This window comes from Schistocerca cancellata, chromosome 2, assembly GCF_023864275.1.
Source record: "Schistocerca cancellata isolate TAMUIC-IGC-003103 chromosome 2, iqSchCanc2.1, whole genome shotgun sequence".
NCBI lineage: Eukaryota > Metazoa > Arthropoda > Insecta > Orthoptera > Acrididae > Schistocerca > Schistocerca cancellata.
Genome location: NC_064627.1, coordinates 780,939,657 through 780,964,033, shown reverse-complemented (window position 1 = coordinate 780,964,033; position 24,377 = coordinate 780,939,657). Strand labels below are relative to the sequence as shown.

The 24,377-nt window shown below is 36.5% G+C and overlaps 1 protein-coding gene across 3 annotated transcripts in view; it reads right to left on the bottom strand.

The window, feature by feature from the left end:
• LOC126162630 (galactokinase-like) overlaps positions 1–24,377 on the bottom strand; it is a 136,262-nt gene that overhangs the window by 7,243 nt on the left and 104,642 nt on the right. For all 3 annotated transcript variants that reach the window (XR_007535090.1, XM_049919256.1, XM_049919255.1), the window contains exons 5-6: positions 5,508–5,689; positions 2,076–2,229 (exon numbers count right to left, since the gene is read on the bottom strand). Coding sequence is in view for 2 of the 3 variants with exons in the window: in XM_049919256.1 (XP_049775213.1) it covers positions 2,076–2,229; positions 5,508–5,689 (336 nt within the window). In the remaining variant the exon portion in view is untranslated. The remainder of the gene's footprint in view (positions 1–2,075; positions 2,230–5,507; positions 5,690–24,377) is intronic.

Genomic DNA, 24,377 nt, shown 5'->3' with positions numbered 1-24,377 from the left:
GAATTAAATTTGTTATATGCGACTGGTTGCTTATTATTTCACTATATAATATGAATTAGTAATTTTGTAGAGGCATTGAGTTGTTGACAGGCAGACAAACAATATTTTTCACTTTTCTAACCTTTTTTTTTTTTTTGAGCATTCTCCTCCCAGGTGCATACACACTAAGAGAGAGAGAGAGAGGTGCCTGTATTTTATATGGAATACTTGCAATATAGTTCTCATCAATAGTCATGATTACATCATTTGGGAAATTAAAATGAATCTGTAACTTTGTATGTGAGAAAAAATCATACTGTTTCAATTTACTCAGATATTTAATGAAACAAAAGGAATATGCATTCAAAAATTCATATTAAATTGCAGATATAGCACTTCTGAAAAGCATTTTAAACAACAGACTGAATTTGAGTAACAAATTCTTGGCACTTTTACTCGTAGAACTCAAAGTTTGTGACTAATTATACATGATGCTCTGGGTCATCTTTAATTGGACAGGTTTCCTGAATAAAATAACTTGTTATCAGGCTCAGTATTTTTCTAGACCAATAGTCTTGTCACTATAACTACTTCATGGTCACCGAGTTTTGTCTCTGAACTAGATTTATAAAAAGGCTGTACTTTTTTTATGTCCAAAGACACTTAAATGTCTGTTTTCTTCTTTATCCTCCCAGGCTGAGAATTCCATTTTAGTGTATAATATTTCAACAGATGGTTAGAACCTGGGCAGCACACACACATAACACTTGTAGAAAGTATGATACTCAGCATAGTAGTTACATTAAAACAACTAACAGGTCGTACATTTCCATTCAAATATATTTTACTGTTCTACAAAGTGCAAAGCATGCTGTCACAAACATTGGTCATAGCAAATAAACTGCAGGTCCAGAGACATTAGTCGAGCTACCTCAGGTCAGCGATATTGTTCTGGGTGACTCGACAGGGTTACATCCCCACAGACTAATGCCCAATCATTGATGAGAAGGTCAGTTGTCAAAAGCGGTATATATAAACACCATGATTTTCTGTCTGTGTGTGAAGGCTAATCCCAGGAACTAGTTTAGGGATTTTGATATGGTTCTCACTAATAAATAGACTGATTCACAAGGAAGGTTTCCACATATATAGTTTATAATTACAGTAATAATGAGTGTGTAATGTATGTGTTGTTATCTCTTTCACATTTAACTGAGTTTGAAATAACACTTTGTGGCAATGATGGGAGCTATGAGTTGGTCAGCTACAGAGGAAGTGGTATACAGCTGGAAAAGTAGTAAAGTTAACAGCCGCCGCAATTCCAAACTTGACCAGAATCTGTAAATATCTTCCACACATATTATAAAGTCTCCATTTGTTACCACTACACTACTGGGCACAGACATTTAGTGCTGCCTATGTGTTGTCACTGCAAATCACTGTTACTGTATACATAAATTAAATTGTAAACTTGGTTAGTAACTCTTCAGTCTTTAAATTAGGCCAGGAAAATCACAGGAACATCATCAGAGCTAGTTGCTGGAGATAACTGTCATATAATTTGCTGAAAGTCTTCCACACAAGCCCTAATTCATGCAGCTTGTAATAAATACTCACTAGTCACTAAGTTGTATCTTGTAACACACAGACATGATCAAGCAATTAATACGTAATATTCTTTAGATTTCCCCAGTATTCAATGCAGCGTTTATTATAAGTACATACCACACACAATGTATGGCAAAAGCAGTCAGTCACAAGTATAATTCTTGTGGCTGTGTCCACTTATTGTGCACTCTCAATTAATATGTTTTTCATTAGATATGTGGATTAAATCTGACACTAAGAAAGTAACTGAGGAGGATTAAAAAATACTAACAAAGCCAGCACATTGACATACAGATGCATATGTGACTCAAGGTGTGAGAGGTACAGAAAATTCAAACTACATTATTGGTAGATCAGAAAAGAAACCTAAAACAATCAATATCGTAACTTTGTAATAGCCCAACAGTATCAGAGCTCATAACATTCAGCATGCGGAAGTAGAATTCAAGATTATTTCACTTACAAATTTCACATAAATTAAAACTTGCCTTAAAGACTCATGGCTCTCCAACATCAACTTTCCAAATAATGTAAAATCTTTGCTCTTCAGTGCCTCTGCTGCCTGTTCAGTTCTATTAATTTCACCTATGACATGTCTGGCACGACGCACAATATCTTCATCAACCTTTTTCTGCTGTAGCACTGTAAAAAGAAAAAGATGTATTCAAGAATATGCTTGCTTCACATGCAGTCTTAGAAGTACATACCACACACAAAACATTAACATGAGGTATATGTATTATGTGTGATAATATTAATTTACTAAATTAGAGTCCTGTCTGAATTACTGTATTAAAAGATTAAATTGCCTTTTAAATGTTTAACGTTTTGGTAGATATAATCTGAAATGATAAAATGAGCATAGTTAAATGATATTTATGGAAATCTGGCACAATCAACATGAACAATAAAATTACAAAATTTAAATGCTTCTTGACTGAATGTTTCCTTTCTAAAGAGTGGTGAATGATACAGGAAGTTAGCGAAATGATGAAGGACATTTAGACTACAATGGAAAGAAGAGAAAGAACAGAATAACAACAACCAAAAATTAACACCAGTGTTGGATAGAAAATGGGACACAATTTAGTAAATGCTGAAAGGAGAAAGAACAGACTAGAACTAACAGACACAGCAAGAAAAATAAAGTATCAAAGAAATTATATACTGAGTCTGTAAATTTCAGAAAAAGAAAGGAAACATAAATTTGTAAATAAACTCCTTTAAAGAATAAAATGGGTTTGAAACTTGAATTGATAGTTTTAAATGCACAAGCCTACATGAAGCCCAAGCCTACCAGAGAAGTACATCTTTATATGCCTACTAGCTCCACAGATGCATAAGAGATTGAAGAAATGTATGCTGCAATAAAAGTAATTATTCATATACTTTCATGGGGGACTGTGAATCTTTAGCAGGAAAAGGAAGAGAAGGAAAAGTAGTAGGTGTATATAAACAGGGGATAAGGAATGAAGGAGGAAGCCGCATGGTAGAATTCTGCACAGGGCTTAACTTAAGAATCATGAAAGAAGGTTTTATACATGGAAGAGGCCTGGAGACACTGGAAGGTTTCAGATAGATTATATAATGGTAATACAGAGATTTACAAACCAGGTTTTAAATTGTAAGACATTTCCAGGGGCAGATGTAGACTCTGACCACAATTAATTAGTTATGAACTGTAGATTAAAACTGAAGGAAGTGCACTGAATTTAATTGATGAAAGGAGAAAATAAAAAAATGCAGTAAATGAAGCATGCAAAAAGGAATACAAACGTCTCAAAAGATCGACAGAAAGTGCAAAATGGCTAAGCAGGGATGGCTAGAGAACAAATGAAAGAATGTAGAAGCATGTATCACTAGGGGTAAGATAGAAACTGCCAACATAAAAATGAAAAGACACCTTTATAGAAAAGAGAACCACCTATATGTGTATCAAGAGCACAGGTGGAAAACGTGTCCTAAGCAAAGAAGGGAAAGCATAAAGGTGGAAGGAGTACACAGGGGGTCTATAAAAGGGCAATGTACTTGAGGGCAATATCATGGAAATGAAAGAGGAAATAAATGAAGATGAGATGGGAGATATACTGTGTGAAGCATTTGACAGAACACTGAAAGACCTAAGCTGAAACAAGGCCCTGGGAGTAAACAACATTCCATTAGAACTATTGATAGCCTTGGGAGAGCCAGCCATGACAAAACTCTTCCATCTGATGAGCGAGATGTAAGAGACAGTTGAAACACTCTCAGACTACAAGAAGAATACAATAATTCCAATACCAAATAAAACAGATGTTGACAGATGTGAAAATTACCGAACTATCACTTTAATAAGTCATGGTTGCAAAATACTAACCCAAATTCTTTACTGTCAAATGGAAAAACTGGTAGAAGCCAACCTTGGGAAGCTCAGTTTGGATTCCGTAGAAATTTTGGAACATGCCAGGCAATGCTGATCCTATGACATATCTTAGAAGATAGGTTAAGGAAAGGCATACCTACATTTCTAGTATTTGTAGACTTAGAGAAAGCTTTTGACAATGTTTACTGGAATACTCTCTTTCAAATTCTGAAGGTGGCAGGGGTAAAGTACAGGGAACAAAAGGCCTGCTGTAATTTGTACAGAAACTAGATGGTATTTATGAGTCAAGGGGCATGAAAAGGAAGCAGTGATTGAGAAGGGAGTGAGACAGGGATGTAGCCTATCCCCAATGTTATTCAATCTGTATATTGAGCAAACAGTAAAGGAAACTTTGAAGTAGGAATTACAATCCATGGGGAAGAAATAAAAACTTTGAGGTTTGCCGATGACATTGTAATTCTGTCAGAGAACGCAAAGGACCTGGAAGAGCAGCTGAAGGGAATGGACAGTGCCTTAAAAGGATGATATAAGATGAACATCAACAAAAGCAAAATGAGGATAATGGAATGTAGTCGAATTAAATCAGGTGAGCTGAGGGAATTAGATAAGGAAATGAGACACTTAAAGAAGCAGACAAGTTTTGCTATTTGAGAAGCAAAATAGATGATGGTGGTCGAAATAGAGAGGATATAAAATGTAGAATGGCTATAGCAAGGAAAGCATATCTGAAGAAGATAGATTATTAACATTGAGTAGAGATTTAAGTGTCATGAAGTCCTTTCTGAAAATATTTGTATGGAGTGTAGCTATGTATGGAAGTGAAACACGGATGATGAATAGCTTAGACAAGAAGAGAGTAGAAGCTTTCGAAATGTGGTGCTACAGAAGTATGCTGAAATTAGATGGGTAGATCATGTAACTAATGAGGAGGTACTGAATAGAATAGGGGAAAATATGAATTTGTGGCACAACTTGACTAGAAGAAAGTAATGGTTGATAGGACATGTTTGGCATCAAGGGATCACCAATTTACTACTGGAAGGAAGTGTGGAGGGCAAAACTTGTAGAAGGAGACCAAGAGATGAATACACTAAGCAGATTCAGAAGGTTGTAGGTTGCAGTAGTTATTTGGAGATGAAGAGGCTTGCACAGGATAGAGTAGCGTGGAGAGCTGCATCAAACCGGTCTCTGGACTGAAGACCACAACAACAACAAATGTACATACAAGTTAGAAGTAACAATATTTTGTATCAGATGAGGTTACTGAAATGATAACATTATGTAACAAAGACATTTTTTTGTGTTACAAACAGCTGTGATGAACAAATAGAAACTATAATTGTACGCAACAGCTAATAAAGTGTATAATAGGTCAATAAATTCATGAAAATAATCTTGGAAGACAACAAAAAGCTGAAGGGATACACAAGATGAAAGAAAACAGTGAAGTAAGAGTGAGCCTAAGGAATGGCATGTTCTGAAAAAGAATGAACAGCTTAGGCTATAGAAGATGTAATGAAAGGATTTAACTAAGATACTATTTTACTTTATGAGTTACCTTCAATGTCACTTAATTTAGCATCTCTCAGGCTTTTCTTTCCAAGCAGTTTTGCAGCTTCTTCACACTGCTTCCTTCTAGTTGGATACTCACTACCAGTCAGTTCATGCCGAACATTTGAGTTTGTTATTAAAATAACAATTTTTGGATCATTGATAGGAACTATAGTTGCTTCCATTGATCTATGAAATTAAACAAAAAAAATTAGTCCTGAATCAGTACAAATGAAGGAACATTTAAAATATGTGCTAAGCAGAACACACACACAGAACCTATCCAAATACATTTTTCAAGATTGATTGTGATAGTACTATCTTCCTACCTTATGCAATATTTGAACAGTTAAGTAGTGTACTGGTGCTTGCCATTTGATGGGAGGCATTATTGCCAAAGCTGGTCACTTTTGCCAGCATGGACATGAGCCAGTCAGCATGTGTCAGGAAACATGTGAGCAGCTAGAGAGTGCTGTATTGTATATTAAATTGTGGTATGCAGAAAGTGGTAATGCTTCTACTAAGGATTTATTGTGGAGTGGTTTGAATATTGTGAAGAATCAGACAAAAATTCAACAGGCATTCAATAAGTAATGCAACTTTTTTTTCTCAGCCAATTTTTGTTGAAAAAATGTGGAATTTCCTCTGGGACATTGTGGAGTATTCCTGTTTCAGTCTGTATAGTTTCACGACGCTCCAATAGATGACACCAGTATATGTAGCATTCAAAATGGCATCTGTAACAGAGATGCATTCCAAGCAGAGAACTGTCATTGTGTTTCACTTGCCAGAAAACCAGAGCACTGAATATATTCATAGGTGCTTGCAGAATCTCTGTGGAGACCTGGAAGTGGACAAGAGCATGCTGAGCTGTTGGGCAAGGTGTCGGTCATCATCACAACAAGATTTCCGATCTCCCGTATGCCAGACGGCCACACACATGTGACTCTCTGACTCCTACTATGTTAGACTGTGCAGACACTCTCATTCAAGGTAATTCACAGATCACAATCAAATAACTTGCTGCACAACTGGATGTCTCTGTTGTTAGTCCTGATATACTCATCCAAAAGTTGGGGTATTCAAACCCACTGGGTATCTCACTGCCTAACGGAAGACCACAAAGAGCAATGAAGGACCATCTGTGCAGAGATGTTTGTGTATTATGAGGCTGATCATGACAATTTTTTGTTGAATGGAGTGGTGGCACACAACCTCTCCCCTGAAGAAAATGTTCAAAGCCACACCCTCAGTCAGTAAGGTCTTGTGATGGTCTTGTGGGAATCTGAAGGGGTTATTCTATTTGACGTCCTCGTTCATGATTCAATAATCAACTCTGAAGTGTACTGTGCTACCCTCAGGAAATTGAAGAAATGACTTCAGCATGTTCATCACCACAAAGTTACAAAAGAACTTCCCCTTCTCCATAAAAATGCAAGGTGCAAGGCCTCACACAAGTCTGCACACCTTACAGGAGCTCACAAAACTTCAATCGACTGTTGTTCCTCATCCACCCTACAATCTGGATCTCATACCTTCGCCTTTTGTCTGTTTGGTGCAATGAAGGATGCACTCCAAGGAAGCAGTACATGGATGATGGGGAGGTTATTAATGCAGCAAGACATTGGCTTCATCACTGACCAGTAAAGTGGTACCATGCAGACACACAATCCCTCCCAGCAAGGTGGCATAACGCCTTCATATTGAATGGAGATTATGTTGAAAAAGAGGGTTCTGTAGCCAAAAGGGTGTGAAATAATGTGGTGCATTAAAATACTGAATAAAACCAAGCTATTTTCAGAAAAAGTGTTGCATTACTTACTGAACGCCCCAGATATTTACCGTATTTACTCGAATCTAAGCAGCACCTGAAAAATGAGACTCGAAATCAAGGAAAAAATTTTTCCCCGAATCTAAGCCGCACCTGATATTTGAGACTCGAAATTCAAGAGGAGAGAGAAGTTTTAGACCACCCCTCCAAATAGAAACAAAGTTGGTCCATGGTAACATGAGGCACAATTGAGGTTGAATGGATGAAGATACAGCTACAGTAGTGTGGCTCGAGTCGTAAGCTTAACAGTTAAGCTTTACCAAGTAGCCATTGTTATGTGTCAGGCGCTCCGTCCGTATTTATATGGGTACCCTTCCTTTTTCAAGTGCTTCGTCTGGTTTGAATCAATTGCTTATTTTGCTTTGATCTGATAAGTGCCGTTCTCTTTGTTACAGGTGTTTACCTCACTCTAAGCTGAAAACGCATTATTGTACTGTGGCATGCATTGTTTGTCGCATTCTGATAATGAGTGTTGCTCCTCGTGACATGGCTTGCTTTTGTGCGCGCTACCGCGGCTTACAATAAAAAAAAAAGAGAGGGATTGTCTCATAACCTAAACAACGGCAAGAGACTGCTATTTGTTGTTACTTACACTGCTTTGATAATGATCAACAAGAACCAAATAATAGACTGCGTATGATAGAATTTATTCCGAACGAGATTTTAGCGAAAATTTTTCTCCGTTTGAAAATCTGTGCAGACACCTCTTTAGTACATTACATTCTGCACAGAAATTAGAGTCATCATAGATTCATGCTTCATTTCTGACTGTATCACTATTCAGCATAAGAATAATACAAATATAAACAAGACTTATATGTATATTCTTCCGCGTTTGCTGTTGTCTCACTCTAGTTTCGTAGTTTATTAGGCAGACAGGATTTAAATGATAGCAGCAAACACGAAAGAATACATGGCATAATGTTTACAGTCTTCTACCTTTTCTTTTAATTTATTTGCTGATGCATAGGTTTTGGCGCCAGTATTTATCTTTGTGCGTGCAAAGCACGCCTGTGTAGTGCTACATACATTAGACGGCAGAAGCTAGTTGTGGTGGCACCTACCAACATTTTTCAGAACTTCCGCTTACTTTGCACTCGATTCTAAGCTGCACGTGGTTTTTTTGGATTACAAAAACCGGAAAAAAGTGTGGCTTAGATTCGAGTAAATACGGTATTCAGAAGTATACTGTATTTGCTAACAAATGGAAAGTGTTGTTGTTTGCAGCATTTATGTGTAGCAGGCAGTCAAATTAAAATGAGACACATGGAAAAGAAGTACGTAAATGGTTTATTATTTCAAAAGTAATCACCATAACTGGTAATACATTTATCCCTCTGTGAGACAAGATAATCAATGCCTTTATGAAAAATGTTTGTGGTTGCCTACAGACTGTACCCACACATGCACCTCTTCTCCTGTAGCACATTGATTGCCACGAATGCCCTTCTTCAGAGCTCTAAAAATATGGAACTTGCATGGGTAGAGATCATGATTGTATGGAGGATGTGCAACGGCTTTCCCCTAAAACAGCACAGTCAAAGCAATAGGCACACCATTTCTGAGAAAGTCATGATGACCTTTTGCTTTGACTGCAAGTGGCTGCTGTTCACTGACTTTCTAAAACATGGTGCTACAATTAACACACGGTGCTACATGAACATTTTGCAAAAATAGAAGCATGCTATTGAGTCTCAATTACAAAGAATTTCGATGGATGGCATCATTGTGTTGCAGGATAATGCGCACCCACATGTTGCAAAGATGGTTTCAACTACCCTTCAGAAGTTTTTCTGGGAAGCCCTTACACATCCTCTATAAAGTCCCAGTCTCTCCCCATGTGATTTCCATATTTTTAGAGTCCTGAAGAAAGAAATGTTTGGCCATCAATTTACATTGGATGAAGAGATGCACACCTGGGTACAATCATGTTTCCATAGGGAACTGCAGATATTTTTCCAAGAAGGGATGGCTGTTTTGTCTCACAGTGGGATAAATGTGATAAAAGTTATGGTAATTGCTTTTGAAATAATAAACAGTTTACCTTCTTTTTTCCACCTCTATTATTTTCATCTGACTGCCCCTTATACATGCGAACATGACTTATTATCAACAATTTGTGACCATATCACTGAGAAACTTCAGGAACATTACCAATTTGAGCAGTTCTTCTTTCATAAAAATGTATTTGTGTTTAGTATGATTGCAGTACTTCTAACTTTATTACAGTACTAGGTTGCAAGATATATTCAGAACTTAAACAATGGAAATGCCAGATCAGAATATGAACACTTATGAAATGGACAGAGTGCTGCTCACCATGAAGGTGACACATTGAGTTGCTGATAGGCACAATGAAAATACTGTTACAAACTGAGCCTTATTCAGAAAAGAAAAGAAAACACACACTCATTCGTAAAAGCAGGCATACCCAACATATATATGGCTGCTATCTCCAACCGCTCTACTCAGACTGCCAAGCAGTCTGGCTAGAGCAGCCATAACTTTATGGTAACAAGCAACTGTAATAATAAGACTCTTTCTATAGCAGGTGAAATTTTTTTATGAATGTTTTAACAGACATACAAGCTGTAATGTGGCCATTGCTGCTAGTAATATGATTTGGTACAGCTTTACAAGATATACAAAGAGAAGAAAGTTTAGATGTTGTTATAGACAATGTGTAACAAAAATACTGAAATGTCAAGTGATATAATTACGGCTTTCTGATGAACCAGTGACAAAATTTGGAGTAAATAAAAACCAAGAAAAATCTGATGAACGACTGTGACAATGGTACTATCAGGGGTCACAAGAACTTTTTGTGACACGGGTATGGCAAACCCAGGGTCCTGGTGCTCTTGCAATATTATTTCAAAAATTTTGACTTCTATACTGCATGATTTTCTCTGACTTTTCTGTTTATCTTTTACAAAATCCCTTATCCTATCACCTTCTGTGTTGTATGAAATATTATTTAGTAAGTCTATTGACTTCATAGGCTTAAATGTTAATCTCAGAGTGATAATGGAAAATATTTTAAAATGCAGAAGATAGAACTGTATCTAACAGCAAGAGGAGTACTGACCCTGAAATTGTTCAATATTATAAAAACTATTGTGCGGTACTAAGAAAAGTTATTAAAAAGTCCAGAAGCATGTCTATTATGTCTGAGATCAGTAACTCTGATAATAAAATTAAAGCAATTTGGAATATTATTGAAAGGGAAACAGGGCAACCAAGAGCACAGGAAGACTTTAGTGCCATAAAACTGAATGACAAGTGTACTAACAATCAATCAGAAATTGAAAATATTTTCAATAATCATTTTTTAAATGTTGTGGAGAAAATATGATCTAGATCTTCGTAGAAGAGGCCATACCTGTGCAATTTGAAACAACTGTAATTCCACCAACCTCTCCCTCTGAAATCAGTAAAATAATAAACTCACTGAAAAGTAAAAGCTCTTACAGAATTGATGGCATTTCCAGCAAGGTACTTAAAGCTTGTTCCCCACAGATAAGTAGGATTTATCAGCCATGTATATAATAGCTCTTTGGAGCAGGGCGTTTTCCCTGATAGACTGAAATATGTCATTGTAAAACCATTGCATAAAAAGGGGGATACATCGGATGTCAACAACTACTGCCCAATCTCTCTTCTGACAGCTCTATCAAAAATTTTTGAGAAATTAATGTATTCAAGAGTGCCTCCCATATTTGTAAAAATAAAGTACTAACAAAATGTCAGCTTGGTTTTCAGAAAGGCTTTTCAACAGAAAATGCTATATATGCTTTCACTGATCAAATATTAAATGCTCTGAATAACTGGACATCAGCCATTGGTATCGCTTGTGATCTCTCAAAGGCCTATGATTTACACAATCATGGAATTCTTTTAGATAAGCTAAATCATTATGGTTTGAGTGGGGCAGTGCACAAATCGTTTAATTCCTACTTAACTGGAAGAATGCAGAAAGTTGAAATAAGTGGTTCATGTAATCTTAAAACAATAGGTGATTCCCCAAACTGGGGGGCTATCAAGTACAGGGTCCCACAGGGTTCGGTCTTAGGTCCTTTACTGTTCTTGATATACATTAATGACTTACCATTCCACATTGATGAAGATGAAAAGTTAGTTCTTTTTGCTGATGATACAAGTATAGTAATAATATCCAAAAACAAGAACTAAGTGATGCAATTGTAAATGATGTTTTTCACAAAATTATTAAGTGGTTCTCAGCAAACGGACTCTCTTTAAATTTTGATAAAACACAGTATATACAGTTCCGTACAGTAAATGGCACAACTCCAGTAATAAATATAGACTTTGAACAGAAGTCTGTAGCTGAGGTAGAATTTTCAAAATTTTTAGGTGTGTCCATTGACGAGAGGTTAAACTGGAAGCAACACTTTGATGGTCTGCTGAAACGTCTGAGTTCAGCTACGTATGCTATCAGGGTTATTGCAAATTTTGGTGATAAGAATATCAGTAAATTAGCTTACTATGCCTACTTTCATTCACTGCTATCGTATGGCATCATACTCTGGGGTAATTCATCGTTGAGTAGAAAAGTATTCATTGCTCAAAAACGTGTAATCAGAATAATTGCTGGAGCCCACCCACGGTCATCCTCCAGACATCTATTTAAGGATCTAGGGATCCTCACAGTAACCTCACAGTATATACATTCACTTATGAAATTTGTTGTTAATAATCCAACTCAGTTCAAAAGTAATAGCAGTGTGCATAGCTATAACACCAGGAGAAAGGATGATCTTCACTATGCAGGGTTAAATCTGACTTTGGCACAGAAAGGGGTAAATTATGCTGCCACAAAAGTCTTTGGTCACCTACCAAACAGCATCAAAAGCCTGACAGATAGCCAACTAACATTTAAAAATAAATTAAAAGAATTTCTAGATGACAACTCCTTCTACTCATTGGCTGAATTTTTAGATATAAATTAAGGGGAGGGGGGGACACACCAACAACAACAAAAACAATAACAACTTAAACATTAGTGTCATGCAATATTTTGTGTAATGTAATATCTTGTACAGACATCTTTTATTAACCTGACACGTTCCACATCATTACGAAGTGTCGTATTCATGATCTATGGAACAAGTATTAATCTGATCTAATCTACTCTAACCAGGAATGTTGAAGGAGGTAATATTTAATTACCATTCATAATGAAAAACTTTTGAAAGATGAAACTACTTTCACTGTATATGAAGAATTTTTCTTTGTATGAAATTACTAAAAAAAATTTCTCACCATCTTCAAAATATAATGGGTTCATGACCAAGTTTATTAACACTATATTTTATCATGCTATATGACTGGTGTCTTGAAATGTTTTTTTTTTTTAATGATACTAAAAGATCCAAAATTGTAGTGAAGGAAAATACTGTTGGGAAATAAAAGTATACAATCTGCTTCTCAATCTATGTCAGCTGTGTATTTATACTTACAGTTAAAAGGAAAAATTTGTTAGAGGAGCATAATTGTCAGATCAAGTAAATATGAATGTAATGAGATGCTGGAAAAATCAGTTGCGATGTAATGTACTTCTTGATTAAAATCATATGCTGCCTTATCACAAGTGAAGTATGTGAATTGCATTAGAGTATCATATATAAAGTGAAGATTGATAGAGGGGATCACTGCTGTCAGCTGCACTGGGACATTATGTGGAATCAGTGGCGATGATTGAAAGTTTGTACCAGTCCGCTGACTCTGCATAATGTCCCAATGCAGTTGACAGCAGTGATCTGTTCCCTTTCCTTTCCTTTCCTTTCCTTTCCTTTCTTCCCCTTTCCACCTTCAGTTTATGTATGATGTTTCACAGCTGTGGATTCTGTGTGGTGTCTGTTCTTTCAAACATGTCTGAATAATAATAATAATAATAATAATAATAATAATAATAATAATAATAAATACAATAAATAGGAGTATCATTACTATGATGATGCTTAGGGCACTATTGAGATATTTGATGTTGTGATGACATATTTTGAAGTTTGTATGATGTGATGCTGAGGGCTACAGGAAATATTAAGATTATGTTTGTGACATATACTGCAATGATTATAGAGATTATGTCCACCCCCCTTAGCTGCGTGGTCAGTGCGTTTGACTGCCATGCAGCAGGCCTGGGTTTGATTCCCAGCTGGGTCAGAGATTTTCTCTACTTATCAGATTTTTCTTGGTTTTTATTTATTCCAAATTTTGTCACCAATTCATTAATAAGCCCTAATTGTAGAACTTCACAACTGGGTGTTGTGCTGTTCTGTCCTCATTATCATTGACACACAAGTTGCCCAGTGTGGTGTTAGCTGGAAAGACTTGCAACTCAGTGGCTGAACTTCACCAGGTGGGGACTCCCGGCCATCAATGCCATATGACCACTTAATTTCTTCTTCTTTCCTGTAGTTATTTATTTATTTTTTAAATAGGGATTATGTCGGTGCTAGGTTGAGGATGTGTTAGGGACTTAACGATGCTCCATTATGTAATTTGTATTATTCTTGCTCATGACTGTATGCTGAGACAAGTCTGTGGTGAGTTAGTGATGTTTGCTGAAGTGAAGTTTTGCTCTCAGATTATGTTCAACAGTTATTGAAATATCTGCTGCTAGTCTGACATATTTGCTGTATGTAGATTATGGCTGAATAGTTCACAGGGATGACATAGTGATGTAATGATTAAAACAACTAGAATGATACAGATGAAATGATAATTATACAATGTAGCTGATTATAAACAATTAACATCACAGTATAAATCTTTGAAACTGTCTGACTAATAACACCAATGTGATCTAAAGAAAGAAAAGGAACTGTAACTGAAGAAAAAAACAGTAATAATAATTCCTGGTTACAATACAGTTAATATGGATTGTATATATATGCTCTCAATACTGTGACATTACCTTAAGAAAACAAAATTAAAATAAATGTAGTGTAAGAATATTTTATAGTCTGTACCATATGGACATTTGATATAGACTAAAGGATGAAGATAATTATTTTTAATTAAAAATTTGTGTGAATAATTACCTTACTGAAAATCATTTCTATTCCTCAGAAGATTGAGGAATTTCTTACTGTCTTAATAAAACTTGAAGTATAATTTGTCAGTATGCTTGGATAATTGTGTGAAACTAAAACATAAATACATATTGAAAGAAGAGTGAGAGAGAGAGTTGTGCCAATACCACATTTATATAGATCCCCCCCTCCCCACATAGAACCATGGACCTTGCTGTTGGCGGGAGGGCTTGCGTGCCTCAGCGATACAGATAGCTGTACCATATGTGCACCCACAACGGAGGGATATCTGTTGAGAGGCCAGACAAATGTGTGGTTCCTGAAGAGGGGCAGCAAACTTTTCAGTAGTTGCAGGGGCAACAGTCTGGATGATTGACTGATCTGGCCTTATAACATCCACCAAAATGGCCTTGCAAGGGGAAACTACAGCTGTAATTTTTCCCAAGGGCATGCAACTTTACTGTATGGTTAAATGACAATGGCATCCTCTTGGGTAAAATATTCCGGAGGTAAAATGGTCCCCCATTCAGATCTCCAGCTGGGGGCTACTCAGGAGTACATTGTTATCAGGAGAAACAAAACAGGCATTCTACGGATCAGAGCGTGGAATGTCAGATCCCTTAATCGGGCAGGTAGGTCAGAAAATTTAAAGAGGGAAATGGATAGGTTAAATTTAGGTTTAGTGAAGTTCGGTAGCAGGAGGAACAAGATTTTTGGTCAGGTGAATACAGGGTTATAAATACAAAATCAAATTACGATAATTCTGGAGTGGATTGGATAATGAATAATAAAATAGGAACGTGGATAAGCTACTATGAACACCATAGTGAATGCATTATTTAGCCATGATAGATATGAAGCCCACACCTACAACAGTAGTACAAGTATATATGCCAACTAGCTCTGCGGATGACGAAGAGATTGAAGAAATGTATGATGCGATAAAAGAAATTATTCAGGTAGTTAAGGGAAATGAAAATTTAGCAGTCATGGGGGACTGGAATGCAACTGTAGGAAAAGGAAGAGAAGGAAAAATAGTAGTTGAATATAAACAGGGGGTAAGGTAGAATTTTGCTTAATCATAGTTAACACTTGGTTTAAGAATCATGAAAGGAGGTTGTATACATGGAAGAGACCTGAACACACTGGAAGGTTTCAGATAGATTATATAATGGTAATACAGAGATTTACAAACCAGGTTTTAAATTGTAAGACATTTCCAGCGACAGATGTGTACCCTGACCACAATTAATTGGTTATGAACTGTAGATTGAAACTGAAAAAACTGCAAAAAGGTAGCAAATTAAGGAGATGGGATCTGGATAAACTGAAAGAACTAGAGGTTCTAGAGAGTTGCAGAGAGAATATAAAGGAACAATTGACAAGAACAAGGGAAAGAAATACAATAGAAGAAGAATAGGTAGATATGAGAGATGAAACAGTAAAGGCAGCAGAGGATCAAGTGGGTAAATACACAAGGGCTGGTAGAAATCCTTGGGTAACAGAAGAGATATTGAATTTAATTGCTGAAAGGAGAAAATATAAAAATGCAGTAAATGAAGCAGGTGAAAAGGAAAACAAATGTTTCAAAAATGAGATTAAGTGCAAAGTAGCCAAGCAGGGATGGCTAGAGGGCAAATGTAAGGATATAGAAGCATGTATTCCTAGGTGTAAGGTAGATACTGTCTACAGGAAAATTAAAGAGACCTTTAGAGAAAAGAGAACCACCTGTATGAATATCAAGAGTTCAGATGGAAAATGCGTCCTACCCAAAAAAGGGAATGCATAAAGTTGGACGGAATATATAAGGGGTCTATACAATATTACGGAAATGGAAGAGGACGTAGGTGAAGATGAAATGGGAGATATGGTACTGCTGGAAAAATTTGACAGAGCACTGAAATATCTAAGTTGCAACAAGGCCCTGGAAGTACAAAACATTCCATTAGAACTACTGACAGCTTTGGGAGAGCCAGCCATGACAAAACTCTTCCATCTGGTGAGCAAGATGTATGACACTGGCGAAATACCCTCACACTTCAAGAATAAACAATAATTCCAATTCCAAATAAAACAGGCATTGACCGGTGTGAAAATTACCAAACTATCACTTTAATAAGTCACGGTCGCACAATAGTAACACGAATTCCTGACAGACGAATGTAAAAAACTGGAAGAAGCCAACCTCGGGGAAGATCAATTTCGATTTGGTAGAAATGTTCGGAAATGAGAGGCAATACAGACCCTATGATTTATCTTAGAAGATAGGTTAAGGAAAGACAAACCTGCATTTCTAGCATTTGTAGACTTCGAGAAGGCTTTTGACAATGTTGACTGGAATACTCTCTTTCAAATTCTGAAGATGGCAGGTGTAAAATACAGCGAGCAAAAGGCTATTTACAATTTGTACAGAAATCTGATAGCAGTTATAAGAGTCGAGGAGCATGAAAGGGAAGCAGTGGCTCATAAGGTTGTGAGAGCGGGTTGTAGCCTATCCCCAATGTTATTCAATCTGTATGTTGAGCAAGCAGCAAAAGAAAATAAAAGAAAAAAATGGAGCAGGATTTAAAATCCATGGAAAAGAAATAAAAACTTCAAGGTTTTCTGACGACATTGTAATTCTGTCAGAGACAGCAAAGGACCTGGAAGAGCAGCTGAACGGAATGGACAGTGTCTTGAGAGGAGGATATATGATGAACATCAACAAAAGTAAAATGAGGATAATGGAATGTAGCTGAATTAAATCAGGTGATGCTGAGAGTATTACATTAGAAAAAGAGACTTAAAGTAGTAAATGAGTTTTGCTGTTTGGGAAGTAAAGTAACTGATGAAGGTTGAAGTAGAGATGATATAAAGTGTCAGGAAGTCTTTTCTGAAAGTATTTGTATGGAGTGTAGCCATGTATGGAATGAAACATGGACAATAAACAGTTTAGACAAGAAGACAATGAGAATTATTAGGAATTTTTTAAAATATATATTGACTTTCCTTATGTTTCTCATGTCTGTCTCTTTGGTTTTGTAATACCTATATTTGATGTACAGACATAAGTCATTACTCTGCAGTCCCAAAGAAGATTGCCACAAACAATGTTAAGTACTTGTAATTATAATTTCTTGGTACCCATTCTTTTATTATTTGTATGTACTATATGTTCTCCTCAAAAAAAAAAAAAAAAAAAAAAAAAAAAAAAAAAAAAAACACCTACACTAATGTACATTAGACTGTGGGGAGGGGGGGGGGGGGGGAGGAATTTGTAAACATTACATTAAAATAATCAATTTTTCATTAGGTAAGTCAAAAAATAAAAGTCTGAATCCTCTGAACATGATATGAGTTTTATACTTAGTTGAAAATCCTACTGTCTTTTATTTGATATGTTGATGAGATAATATCCTCTGTTTAAAAACTATACTTTTTATATGCAAAGACTTTTCATCATTTATTTGTACTTAGTTGTATAATTGCTGGAATTCACACCTTCTTTAAAGTCACTCTGAGCTCGTAGGAAATAAAGTGGAGATTACTATGAATATTGAATGGGTAGAAAAGAGAATGAGTAAATGACAAAAAAATTTAAATTTCAGTACAACCAATCATGAAGCATTTGTTTATGTTTATGATAAAAGAATGAAGTAAGATACTGGAGGAAAAGATTTGTGTCAAACTTCAAACATTTCTGTGTTTTATTTGTATTATCTTCGGTGAGTGCAAAATGAACACTAATTAAAATTTTTCTTATAATGTAATACAAGCTTGTTAAACATCAATGTTTTCTCCCCGTGCAAATTGGGAAAGTTTAGATTAAACTTCACACTTTTATTAACTGTGAGAACATAAAGAGTAGGAATATTAGTAATAAAATTTCTGTGATAGCTTTGTAAAAAGTAGAGAGAGTGAAATGAACAGAAGTCTCCAGCTTATATTTTTCACACCAAAATCTGTTTAAAATTTTGAAGATTGGAGTAAAATGTTTAGTCTTTGCTCTGTGTTACTGTATGAAGATTGTATGTAGAAAGGGAGTCATAATGTTTGTCTTTGCTTTGTGTTACTGTACGAAGATTGCATGTAGAAAGGGAGTCATAATAGTTGAGTTGTAAGGAAGTCTTTTTCGAATGTGATGGACATACATGCAGAGGCAAGATTGTAAAAAAAAAATGGTTCACATGGCTCTGAGCACTATGGGACTTAACGTCTCACGTCACCAGTCCCCTAGAACTTAAAACTACTTAAACCTAACTAACCTAAGGACATCACACACATCCAAGCCTGAGGCAGGATTCGAAACTGCGACCGTAGCGGTCGCACGGTTCCAGACTGAATCGCCTAGAACCGCTCGACCACCAGCGGCCGGTGGCAAGATTGTAACTTGTCTCATTGCACCCCTGTGAAATGCATCCATACAGTTATGCTATTGTACAAAATGTGTCAGCAGTCAAGATGTGTTTGTGAAATGTGTGAAAAATGGCATTGTTGATCTGCAATCTATGTCCCGCAAAGTGAAAAAAATCATTTCTGTGTCTATTTCTTTACAAAGAAATGTTGAAAGAATAATTTTAGTTAGTGAACTAACATCACTGTTTAATTTGACTGTGGGACTGTGTTGTTTAGAACACACTGTTCATACAACTGACCCACTAGTACAGCAACCACATCCCAACCACAGAGCAATGTTCATGTATGCCTGAGATGTTAGTGTACAGTGTGCAAAGTGTTACATATGCCACAAGAATCAAGTGGCAAGGGCAAGTATTACTGTGTTTTTTATGTTTTACTCTTTCTGTTGTCTTTTTGTCCACATGGATTTAGTTATGGAATTCAAGGACAGAGAAAACATGGTGTCCAGTATGACACGAGAAAACATTTTCGCTCACAGTACTTTTTCCGAAACATTATTTTATTTACCTGGATGTTTAGCAGTTTTAATGAAACTACTGTGTATTTATCCATTTATATTTGGTTATAACCAAGTGCACTTACTTTAAATAATTTTTCTATGATACTGTTTCTCACTTTTGTGACCATATATATTTTTCCAGATATAATTTTTCATTTTTATCTATTTTTAGTGTCTTTAGGAATAACTTTTAGTAATTTGATTTAGAATGTGGCCTTTTGATTTTCTATAGGCCCTGAGAACCCCATACACAGTGGCCTGGATGTTTTATTATGGTTTCCTAGTTTCACAAAAACTGTGGGAAGCTTTTTTGTGCCAGATTGTGAGCATACTGTCATCATACCTTACACTATATCTGAACATTACAGTAATGCACTGGTGCTTGTCATTTGATTTGAGGCATTGTTGTCATTATGGAAGTCAGTGTGTGTAAGGACCAGCATAAGCAACTAGACATAGTATTCAGAAAGTGATAATGTTTCTACTAATGTTTTGTTACTGTAAATGTGAACATGAATTATTATCTCTATATTTGTGATTATGTTACTGAGAAGCTTCAGTACCATTATTAAACTAAGTTGTGCTTTTTGTGTAAAAATAAGTTTATTGGCAGTATTGTGCCAGTACTTACAAACTTTATTCTAATACAGCATGACGAAAAATCTTCTGAACTTACTCATACAATAATGAACAATCAAGAATTAATTCCGGCTGCACACACATGATTAACAGTTATTAAATGTAAAGTGCAGTTGGTTATTTTCATTGAAGGATTTTGATAATATGTGCTATTGCATTTTCGAGTTTGTAGTTCATCCCCCCATGGTGCCTGCAGAGGAGCCCTTTTCAGTAGTTGCAGGGGCAACAGACTGGATGATTGGCTGATCTGGCCTTGTGACATCAACCATAACAGCCTTATAGTGCTGGTACTCTGAATAGCTGAAAGCAAGAGGAACTACAGCCATAATTTTTCCCCAGGACATGCAGCACTACTGTATGGTTAAATCATAATGGCATCCTGTTGGGTAAAATATTTCAGAGGTGAATTAGTACCCTGCTCACATCTTCTGGTAAGGACTACTCAGGAGGATGTCATCATCAAGAGAAATAAAACTGAGAGTCTATTGATCAGAGCCGTGAATGTCAGATCACATGGTCGGGCAGGTAGGCAAGAAAATTTAAAAAGTGAGATGGATAGGTCAAAGTTTGAAATAGTGGGAATTAGTGAAGTTCGGTGGCAGGAGGAACAAGACTTCTGGTCAGGTGAATGCAGGGTTATTAATACAAGGTGAAATATGGGTAATGCAGGAGTGGGTTTAATAATGAAAAAGAAAATAGGACTGCATAGTAAACACATTATTGCAACCAAGATAGACATGGAGCCTACACCCACTACAAGTTTACAAGCCAAATAGTTCCACAGATGATGAAGAGATTGAAGACATACATGATGACATAAAAGAAATTATTCAGATAATTGAAGGAGATGATAATTTAATTGTGATGGGGGACTGGAATTTGATAATAGGAAAAGGAAGAGAAGAAAAAATAGCAGGTGAATATGGACCTGGGGAAAGGAATGAAAGAGGAAACCATCTGGCAGAATTTTGAACAGAGTGTAATTGAATCATCACTAACACATGGTTTAAGACTCATAACAGAAGTTTGTATAAGTGAAAGAGACATGGAAACACCAGAAGGTTTCAGATTGATTATATAATGTTTAGAGAGAGATTTAAGAACCAGATTTTAAATTGGGTGATATTTCTAGGGGCAGAGTTGACTCTGACCACAATTTATTGGTTACAAACTGTAGATTAAAACTCAAGAAATTGGAAAAAAGTAGGAAATTAAGGAGATGAGACTTGAATACGTTGACAGAATCAGAGGTTGTTGAGAGTTTCATAGAAAGCATTAGGCAATGACTGACTAGAGCAGGGGAAAGGAATACAGTAGAAGATGAATGGGAAACTTCAAGAGATGAAACAGTGAAGGCAGCAGAGTTTCACACAGGTAAAAAGACAAGGCCTCGTGCAAATTCTTGGATGAAACATGAGAAATTTAATTTAATTTATGAAAGGAGGAAATTTAAAAATACAGGAAATGAAGCACATGAAAGGGAATACAAAAATGAGATTGACAGGAGTGCAGAACTGCTATGCAGAAATGGTTTGAGGACAGGTCTACAAATTTTGAAGCAGATTTCACTAGGAGAAAGATAGATACTGCTTACAGGAAAATTAAAGAGGCCTTTCAGGAAAGAAGAAGTAGCTGTATGAATATTGAGGGCTCAGATGGTAAACCAATCTGAAGAAAAGAAGGGAAAGCTGAAAGGTAGAAGGAATGTATAGAGCACCTATGCAAGGGACATGAACTTGAAAGCAGTATTATAGAAAGGGAAGTGGTCATAGATGAAGCTGAGATGGGAGATGTGATACTGCAGGAAGAATTTTACAGAGCTCTGAAAGATCTAAATTGAAACAAGGGGTAGATGGTATTCTGTCAGAACTACCAATAGCCTTGGAAGGGCCAGCGATGACAAAACTCTTCCATCTTGTGATGACAAAACTCTTCCATCTAGTGTGCAAGATGTATGAGATAGGCAAAATACCCTCAGACTTACAATTCCAAAGAAATCAGTTGCTGAAAGGTGTGAAAATTACCAAACTATCAGTTTAATAAGTCATGGTTGCAAAATACTAACATGAAATCTTTACAGAAAAATGGAAAAACTGGCAGAAGTTGAACTCAGGGAAGATCAGTTTGGATTTTGGAGAAATGCAGGCAAAATACTAACACGAACTCTTTACAGAAGAAAGGAAAAACTGGAAGAAGCTGATCTCAGGGAAGGTCAATTTGGATTCTGGAGAAATGACATGACTCAATACTGACTCTACAACTTATCCTAGAAGATAGGTTAAGAAAAGGACAATCTACATTTATAGCATTTGTAAACTTAGAGAAAGCTTTTGACAATGTTGACTCAAATACTTTCTTTGAAATTATGAAGGTAGCATGGGTAAAATGCAGGAAGCAAAGGGGCTGTTTACAACTTGTACAGAAACCAGATGGCAGTTACAAGAGTCGAGGTATATGAGAGGGAGGCAGTGACTGAAAAGGGAATGAGGCAGGGTTGCAGCCTATCCCTGATGTTATTCAATATGAACACTGAACAAGCAGGAAAGTAAACATGAGAAAAATTTGGAGGAGGAACTAAAGCTCAGGGATAAGAAATAAAAATGTTGAGGTTTACCAATGAGACTGTAATTCTGTCAGAGACATCAAAGGACTTGGAAGGGCAGTTGAGTGGAATGGACAATGTCTTGAAAGGAGAATATAATAAGATGAATGTCAACAAAAGAAAAACAAGGATAATGGAATGTAGTCGAGTTAAATCAGGTGATGCTAACGTAATAAGAGTAAGAAACAAGACCCTTAAATTGTTAGATGAGTTTTGCTATTTAGGCAGCAAAATAACTAATGATTGCCAAAGTAGAGAGGATACAAAATGTAGACTGCTAATGGCAAGAAAAGATTTCTGAAGAAGAGAAATTTGTTAACAAGAAATATAGAGTTAAGCATTAGAAAATCTTTTCTAAAGGTATTTGTGTGGAGTTTGGGCATGTATGAAAGTGAAACATGGATGATAAACAGTTCATATAAAGGAATAACAGAAGCTTTCAAAATATAGTGCTAGAGAAGAATGCTGAAGATCAGATGGGTTGATCACATAACTAATGAGAAAGTACTGAATAAAATTGGGGGAGACAAAAATTTTGTGGCACAATTTGACCAAAAGGAGGGATCAGTTGACAAAACACATTCTGAAACATCAAGCGATCACCAATTTAGTACTGAAGGGAAGCGTGGGGGTAAAAATCATAGAGGGAGACCCACAAATGAATACAGTAAGCAGATTTAGAAAGATGTATGTTGCAGCAGTTATTCAAAGATGAAGAGGCTTGCACAGGATACAGTACCATGGAGAGCTGCATCAAACAACTTTTTGGACTTGGCCATAGCAACAAACAGTTTGTTATTCAGAACTAGACATTCTACCTATGCAGTTATAGCTTTCAGGGACTACCTGTTGCCGGCCGGTATGGCCGTGCGGTTCTAAGCGCTTCAGTTTGGAACTGCGTGACCGCAACGGTCGCAGGTTCGAATCCTGCCTCGGGCATGGATGTGTGTGATGTCCTTAGGTTAGTTAGGTTTAAGTAGTTCTAAGTTCTAGGGGACTGATGACCTCAGAAGTTAAGTCCCATAGTACTCAGAGCCTTTTGAGCCATTTTTGACTACCTGTTGCAGTGTGAACAGTGACAGTTGGAGCCTATATAATGTTGAAACATAAACGACTGATAAACTGTCATGGTTTTGTTGGACATTAGTGAATATATGAATGCACCTGCACATTTTATTTTATAACACTCCAAGTACAGCATAGGCAATGTGGACAATTATCATAATAAAAAACAGTTTTAAGATACTAATAAAATGTGAGAGGTGGTTATATTAAAACAAATAATAGAATGCAGTATGTGAATTTATAATTAATAAACACAGCTTTACCTTCCAACATGGGAAATAGCCTAAAAAATTGTTAGGAAATTATCTACAAACTAATATGAATATCAAACAATGGAAAATCCAGAATGGAATGTAACAATATTATGAAAAGGAAAGTAGTGAACATGCTGAGTTGCAGATAGGCACAACAAAAGGACTGTCACAATATAACCTTGTGGCCATCAAAGGCCTTTGTTGAAAATAGATCACACACACACAAACTCAACTCACACACATGACTGCAGCCTCTGGCAGTTGAAGCCACACTGTGAGCAACAGCAGCAATGTATGATGGGAGGGGCAACTGAGTGGGGGTAAGGAGGAGGCTGGGGTGGAGAGGGTAGGGATAGCAGGGTAGGGGTGGGGGACAGTGAAGTGCTGCTGGGGAGCGGGCAATGATGTGGTGGAGAGAGGGTAGGGCAGCTAGGTGCAGTTGGGAGATTAGACAGTAGGCAGGGATGAGGTGGGGGGGGGGGGGGATTTGTGGAAAAAAAGAGAAGTAAAAAGACTGGGTGCATTGGTGGA